Source organism: Suncus etruscus, chromosome 10 (assembly GCF_024139225.1).
Source record: "Suncus etruscus isolate mSunEtr1 chromosome 10, mSunEtr1.pri.cur, whole genome shotgun sequence".
Taxonomy (NCBI): Eukaryota; Metazoa; Chordata; class Mammalia; order Eulipotyphla; family Soricidae; genus Suncus; species Suncus etruscus.
The window spans coordinates 47283150-47291786 of NC_064857.1; the positions used below are offsets into that span (position 1 = coordinate 47283150).

General features: G+C 39.4%; 1 protein-coding gene across 1 annotated transcript in view; it reads right to left on the bottom strand.

The window, feature by feature from the left end:
* LOC126020157 (uracil-DNA glycosylase-like) overlaps positions 1-7717 on the bottom strand; it is a 36461-nt gene extending 28744 nt beyond the window's left edge. The window contains exons 1-3 of the mRNA XM_049781622.1: positions 7527-7717; positions 6369-6481; positions 2740-2793 (exon numbers count right to left, since the gene is read on the bottom strand). Coding sequence (XP_049637579.1) covers positions 2740-2793; positions 6369-6481; positions 7527-7717 — 358 coding nt within the window. The remainder of the gene's footprint in view (positions 1-2739; positions 2794-6368; positions 6482-7526) is intronic.
* Positions 7718-8637: the final 920 nt, after the last annotated feature.

Consider the following 8637-nt stretch of genomic DNA (forward strand, 5'->3'; position numbering starts at 1 on the left):
TTGGTCCTGAATGAAAACTAAGCAGTGTTATTCTATTTCATCAACATTAAAACAGATATTAAAAGAAACATCTCCATAGAGAACCCACATTCACATAGGAGTCTGGTTGCTGCCACTTTAGAGAAAGGTCCTCCATCCCACCCATCATCCCACCATGCATGGGGACAATGACTTGCATGGATAGAAAACTGGCACATAGGCAGACATACAGAAAACGTGAAACTGGGTCATCAGTTAAGAACAGGGGGAAGAGGAGTGCTTTAAACAAGAATCTTAGAAGAAATAAAACAGCCCACTTTCTCTTCTCCAAGGCACACACTGAGTGCAGTGGCTTCAACTGAGTTCCCAAGAGGAAAAGAGGGTTGGGGGTCAGAATAGATAGGCGCAAGTATCAAAAAGAAGCGTTTAGGACCGGAGCAATAGCACAGCAGTAGAACATTTGCCTTGCACGCAGTCGATTCAGGAGGGACTGTGGTTCGAACCCCAGCATCCCATAAGGTCCCCAAGCCAGGAGCGATTTCTGAGCACATAGCCAGGAGTAACCCCTGAGCATCACTGGGTGTGGCCCCAAAATATAAAACAAACAAACAAACAAATGAAACATTTACTTGATAAGTATGGCTTTACGGCAAAGAGCCTGGGGGATGCAGTCAGACTCCTGACAAAATTCTGGCCCCTTATTGATTGTCAGGTATTGGCAGTTCCTGACCACCATGACTGCTTTCTTCTTGCAGAACACAGAAGCAAATAAGGAATAAAACCTCTTACCTTATAGACTACCAGACTACTGTGGGGCTTACTCATAATAACCTTGTATATGCTCAGTAAACACCTCAGGAACTGTCTATGAAGGCCATAGAAATAAGCTATACCCCCCTCGTCTACCATGATCAAAGCAGGGAATACACTCACAAACAAAATTGGAGCTGTGGGAAAACATCAGGAAATCAGGTCAGTCTGGTAGCCGAAGCCTCAGCTCAAGCAGCTTCTAGGGGAAAGACAGCTTATGGCAAAGGATTTGTTTTCACTTCTGAGCTCTGCACATATGGAAGCAGGGCCTTATCTACCCCAAATTGAGAATAATAGCCAACTGATTAACCTATTCTCAACCAGATCCTGAATTGTTTTCCTGTCAGCTACCTAAATCTTAATATTCCTAATCCCACAGTCCCTCTACATACACTTCCCCAGGTTCTGCACCCATCTTTCTTTTTTTTTTTTTTTCTTCCTCTCTTATTTCTGAAGGCTTTGCTCCACCTTCATCTCAGCAGAGTTGGAGGCTGCAGAGAGAAAGCCAGATTAAATTCTTATTCTGCCTTATTCTAACCTAGATCTACGTGCTAACTTGGAATACTTGCAGTAAGGATGGGTTGACCAGTTCTTAAGCCTTGCACAAAAGGATGAGGTACATAGTCAGGAACTGGAAACTTTTTCCTTCCTCCTCTTTGGATACATTTGCTTTGACAGACTTCTTTTTTGGAGGAAGGGGTGTTGGGACTACAGTCAGTGGTGTACAGGGGTTACTCCTGGCTAGGCTCCTGGGGCTCAAGTGGACCATATGGAAAGCTGGGGATCAAACCTGAGTCCCTCCTGTGTTGGCCACATGAAAGGCAAATGCCCTACTATTTGTTGAGCCTCAATAGGCTTCTTAAGCTAATAAAGGTTCAGTTCTGTGGCCTGAGAAAACAACCAGAATGACAGTAGCAGACCTCCCATGGGTTTGTTGAAATGTCAAAAATTTAAAAAAGACTTTAAAACATTAGGGCACTGCCAAGCATACAGCTAGAGGTCAACAGGTCATTTTCACTGTTACATAAGGTAAAAAAAAAAAACCAACCACTCCCAGCTTTTTTCTCCTTCTCTTGTTTTAAATCTCACTGGATTATTTGCTTTCTATAATTTCTGAGTCCCACTATAGAATGAACTCTGAGGTGGATCTTGGATGAAGAGGAGAGGAGACCTTACATTTTCACTCTCAGCCTATGAATTAATAAATAACAAACAACTCTTTTACAATAGCCAAAATCTGGGAACAACACAGATGCCCAACAACAGATGAGTTCTAAAGAAACTGTGATACATATACACATGGGAATGTTATGCAGCCATAGGAAAAATGAAGTCATGAAATTTTCATATACGTGAATGAACATGGAAACTATTATGCTAAGTGAAAATAGTCAGAAGGAGAGAGATAGACACAGAATAGTCTCACTCATCTCTGGGATTTAAGAAAAATAAAAGGCATTATTATAATAATACATAGAGACAATACAATTGAGGGCTGGAAAAACCGGCCATGATCTCAAACTTGCTACAAAGAGTGGTGAGTGCAGTTAGAGAAATAACAGCACCAACAACTAATATGACAATGGTAGTGAGTGAGAGAAATTGAATTCCTGTCTGGAATACAGTCAGGGGGTCGGAGAGGAGAGAGATGTGGGCATTGGTGGTGGGTAGGTTGCACTGGTGAAGGGGGTGTTCTTTTTTTATGACTGAAACCCAACTATAAACATGTTTGTAATCATGGTGCTTAAACAAAGATATTATAAAAGAAAAGACACATGGCATACTGTGTGGTGGTTATCTCTGTGGCTTCCCTGACAATGTGGTATAACCAGTCATTTGTCCAAACTAGGTTCGTTACATGTGTTTGTGCATAAGCTTCATAGCTCAGCAAGTTGATTGTGTGCTAGTTGACACTGGGTGTGATTGGGCTGCAAATTGAAACCCAGTTACCTCTTATCTTCGGTTCAGCTCCCACTGTAAGATCTTCTTGCTGCTGGATCACCACTTAAAACGATCAGCAATGTAAGAATTGATGGCTCATTTACTCACATCTTTCTGATCAAGAAAATCACAGTTAAACTCAAAGTCAAAATGTTAGGGTTCATATACCCTCTGTACCCACTTGAATTTGAGCAGACTTATGGATGCTGTGAAGAATTGAAAATGATGTCACTGAAGCATGGATTTATGAAAGGGCTTAAAATACAAATTTTAATACATTTTATTGCTTTATCACTGGTTTATGATATTACAGGATCTCACTGATTTAGCTTCACATCTTTGTATAATACCTCACCTACTATTCCTACTCATTCCTGCCATGCTCTCTCCCTTTTCCCTCTATAGCCATGTTTTCCCTGATTTTAGTTTTTTTGTTTACTACTTCATTTGTTTTAGTTATTTATATTCCATGTGGAAGTGAAACCAGCCAATAAATTGATTTTCACTCCCTTACTTATTTCAGTTAGCCTAGTCACCTCATGTTTCATTCATTTTTCCACTAAAGGACAGGATTTCATCCTTTTGTTGTTATTGTTGGAATCAAAGTGAGTCCTGGACCTCAGGAGGCTAGGAGATTCTAAGAATTCAACCCGGGGCCTCACTCATGCAAAGTAGGAAATCTACTAATTGGAAATACAACTCCAACACGATTTCCTCTTCTAAAAAGCAGTAGCATAAAATACATGAAACAAAATATAAGTGAGATCTGTACTTGGAAATTCAGTTCTAAAGGTAAGGAAAACATAAGCAAGAATAGTAAAAAAAATATTGGACTAGATCCAAACACAAAAGTTCTTACACAAGAAAAATAAAATGTTACAAAATCAAAAAGACCAGAGAGACAGGACAGTGGGCAAGGTGCTTGTTTCCATGTTGTTGGCCAAGGTTTGATCTTCAGCACCCCAGGTCCCCCTGAGCACTACCAGGAATGATTCATGAGTAGAGTCAAGAGAAAGTCCTGAGTAGAGACAGGTGTAGCCCAAAAACAAAAACAAACAAACAAGAAACAATATAGGTAACCTGACATAGTCAAACTATGTAAGGAAATCCATATAACTCAACTATCATAAAACCATCATATTAATAGTAAGAAAGAGTAAAACTTTAATTCTGGATAGTGGTGGTTGAGAAGGATGGAAGCAGAAAAAATAAAACTATCCAGGAAACATTACAATATGATGGATAGATAGAGGGAAGATAAGCAGAAAGAACACATACATTGGACAATCTTGTCTTAAGTCTTGACCTTTGTTAGGGAAACATATGTGGAAGCAAGAAATCAATTTGAAAAACACCCTCCCCAATGCTTCAAGCCAGTCCCAAGTGTATTTCAATAAGTGAAAATAACTCCCCTAGGTTACTTGGTATTTTAGTATGACATATCAGGGGCAGAGAATAATTTTTCTAAGATTCCATTAGCTAGAATCAAAGACACTTTTCCTTTTATCTTTCACAGGCATGAGCTTCCTAAACTCCCAAAATACAACCGCCATGCAATGCAAATTATTAGTTGCCATTTGAGAAGTCTTAATTATCTAGATCCATTGGAAACCATGTAAGTTATTTGAAACCAAGAGATCGATTTTCTCTGATCAATGCTATACCATTAAGGCATGGAACATTTAATAGAAACAACCGTGGCTCCCCACGCAGAACTCATAATGCCCAAGGCTCTTTCGCCTTAAAACCAGTTGAAAACCGAAAACTAGCCTGATAGCTTTGGTCACTGAAGAAACCACAGGCGTGAGGGAATATAAAATTAGATTGTAATCTTTCACACTACACTGTTAGAAAGCTTTGTATTTTTTAAAATACACTTATTTGTAAATGTTTCATTTTGTCACACAGGCATTCATGTAGACAAAGGCAAGTTCTTTACTGCTGAGCTTTGTCCCTGACAGTGAATTTGTTTTTAATGTCTTTAGAAAACTTACTTATTTTTTAATTTGAGACCAACCTGAGGGAGTCTTCTATATCTCTATTTAGTCTGGTTCCAAATATCTCAACTTAGAAGAACTGAAACCTGTTCAGAGGCAGCCACTGATGTACAATTCCCATATTTAATTTTGCACTTACCTGAGCTTGGGGTGTTCTATGACTCCATGTGGCCAGGCTATTCCTTCACAGTGTTGGCCAGCTGAGATAGTGATTCAATTAAAACATTAAGAAGCTTTCTCATCATGGTAAAATGCATTTAACATAACATTTCTCCTCTTAACTGTCTTTAAGTCTGATTGTGTTTAGTGCTTTTATATTGTTGTGTAACCCAAAACTCTTTCATCTTATAAAATTAATACTCCACCCATTAAAACATGACTCCTATTCCAGTCTTCAAACTTATTGAAACCACATATCTTCTCTTTGTCCTCAAGAATTTGACTATCCTGTGGCCGGAGCAATAGCACAGTGGGTAAGGTGTTTGCTTTGCATGTGGCTGGGTTCAATTGAACCTGGGTTCAATCCCCAACATCCCATATGGTTCCAAGTCTGCAAGGAGTTATTTCTGAGACAGAAATTACTCAGGAGTAATTCCTGAGTACCACCAGGTATAATCCAAAAACAAACAAAAAATATTGACTATTTTATATACTCTCCTAAAGTAGAGTTATCCAATTATTTGTCTTATAGATAACTTTTTAAATTATTCATTAGTCAATACAATTTGAGTTATACTAGCTTATGATTCTGACTAATACTTCTATGAACACCACTAACTTCCCCTTGGAGCAGTTCCTGCTGCCTTTATCTCCAAGATATATTTTCAATACAGTCACTTCTCTCCATGACCTTTGTCTTTCTCCTGCAGACCTCCAATATATTTGCCTGGAGAACAGTAAAATCTATAATTAGCCATCTTCTCTCCCTCTCACTAGGCAAGTCCCTACACATCATTGAAAGTTCAAAGCACAAATAGGTCCTGTCACTCTCTGTGAAGTTATTATGGATCAAAATATATCTCAAAAAACTGGTAAAGTCTTAACCTTGGTTGATGGTATGTTAAAACAAATGTGGATTTTTTTGCATTAGTAAATTTTTGAGAATTGTATGAAATAATTGCATACAAATATCTAAAGTTTAGACATTAGAAATCAAGAACAGAGTAATAGTATACAGCAGGTAGGATGTTTGTCTTGTGCACGGCTGGCCCAAAGTTTGATCTCCAGCACCCCATGTGGACCCTGAGATTACTAGGAATGATTCCCAAACAAAGGAGCCAGGAGTAAATTCTAACAGGTTTGATGCAGAAGCAAATAAGAAAAAAGAAAAGAAGTTAGAATTCATTGCACAAGTTTAAGTAGATGGGTCTTGGTCTGCCCCCAAAATATCTAGGTCAATTTTTGACTTGTGAATGAACAACATTACTAGTCTGGCTATGCTGCCCTGTCCTGTGAATGGCTTTTTAGACCCATCCCCAGTGGTCTACATGCCTCCAGGTTATAAAAATTAGGCCCTGTCCCTTCACATCACTCTTTATTCATGTATTGTTTTGGGTTCTGAAATCCTATCGCTGGGACTTTCCTGAACTGTACTGCAAGAGATCAATGATGTTTTGTCCTAATTTTCCTTAAGCATCTAACCTTCAGTCTGTCCATAAGAACCCTGTCCATGGTGCTGGTGCAGGAACTGTGCACCTTGTTTGATTGTGTGGTCTGCCTGAGGTTTACCTCTTTCTGCCTTCTGAGTGTACCACCTGTTCCAGTGGCAAAATTTCAAGTGACTGACTAAATTCACCTGGCTCTCCACCTTTCCACTATATCAGCAAAACAGTGCAACTAATATGCATATTATTTCCAGAAGTTGTTCAATGATTGGCCCTGAGAGTGTGAAAATGTAGTGCAGTGCTTGTAATAACTTGTCTATTTTAACAGGTAACAAACATCTATAGACACTGAGAAGACCCAAAGCTGGGTAATAACAGAGCTAAATGGGGTGCAGGAAATAAAGTGTGCCAACATATCTAGTGCTGGTTTAAAACCAGTCTAAATCTTCCATGAGGTGTTCACATGCAAGAAAGTCCCATAATTACCAACTTGCCAGAGTGAATACAATAGCTGCATGGGCTGCTTTAGATGCCAATAATGGAAGGAAAAGGTATTGCAGCTGAGACTAATTCATGAATTGCTTTTTTTGTTACCTGCAACAAATGTGCTGTAAATCTAGCTTCTACAACTCATCCAGGTAGCAGAAAAAAAATGTATGGAAAAATGGGAACTTGCCCAATAGCTACTGCTTATATCTGATTGGATAAACTTAGTTACATGGCTTGTAATAGAGATGAAAAAATGTACTTTCTTAACTGGTCATTCCTTTCTCTAACGAAATAGTAGCTTTTTGTTTGGGGTAGAAAAAAAAAGGGGAGGATATTCATGGATGGATGACCAATAGACAGCCACATCTGGCTTCTACCCAAATAACTGTTGTTTTCAGGGTGGAGGTTGGTAGAGGGTGAATGGTATTTGACTGTAAGAAATAGATAGAATAAAGCAAATGAGATAGGACCGGAGTAGTGAAAGGGGCTGAAAATTTAGACTGACTTGGGACAGTTAAGACTTTAGGAAGATTTAAGATGCAGAATGAGTAGTATCATAGGATTTCTTGTTTGGCAGCAGCTTCATGATAGTGTGCCTGTCTTAGAAACAAGATTGGGCTTTGGGAGACAATGCTGAGTATCAGGTAAATAACTTTCCTTCAATCTTGGTTCAATTCCCAGCATAACCAGGCCTCACAACAATCACCAGACTTGGGCCTGAAGGCTCATGAGCACTGCTGAGGTAACTTGGAAATCCATGGCACTGCAGGGCCAGAACTGCCCAAAACCCTTGGGTCCTTGCATTGAAGAGTCAGAATGCTTGGCCAGAAATAACCTTGAGTAGATCTTTTCTTCCTGAGCAGCACTTGGGAGGGCTCCAAAAGAAACCGGCTGCATGGGGTGAGAGGTTAGAAGACAGTATGTAGACCAAGATGAGAAAGTTCAGGAAGGCTCATAGTCCGAACAAGGACTACAGCCTCACTGCTGAGGAAATTCCAGGAAGCAGGAATGCTTCCACTCCTCCACACAGCACAGAGAGAGGAAACTGATCTCTAGGATGCCTGTTTGGAGAGGATTATGGCTTTATATTGCAGCATTAAGCAAAAAAAAAAAAAAAAACAAACCCTTCCATTTTAATTACTTTATTTATATATCCATAGTTTTATAACATTTATGATAAGGTGATCTAGATAATCAATAATTATGCTAAATTGTAGAAACTTTATATTTTGAAGGGGATTCACAAACAATGGTCCTAAGCAGTGTTAGGGACTCAGTCAGGGTGGGGATATGTGTATTCTCAGCAATATTCAGTTAATCAGGACAGATAGTGTATGGTAGGGTCCAAGAATGTAGTGCTTAATTACTGTGGTGACCAGGCCCATCACAAAGTGCTTCAGGACCCATGAGTGACAGGGAAAGAACCTAGCCTGACACATGTGCAATCATTCACACCCATTTTCTGAATGCTGATTTAAACACACACACACACACACACACACACACACACACACACAAAATAAGAAACATGCTAAAAATCAGCACATTTTTTAACCTGATGGACACTGAGTGATGCTGATATGGCCTCCTTTGAACTTGGCCACTGCTCTTTCTCGGTCTAAATTATACCATTTTGATCCAATAACCCCTGACCGATACCTCCACATTCATCCTACAAACCACTGTTTACACAGCTTCCAGGAGGCAATATTCAAGAATGTTATGAACATTGATTTATCCTGGAAGCTTGATAGAACCAGAAGAGCACAAGTCATAGACCTAAAGAACCGCCATCCGGGGATGTGGAGAGAAATGAA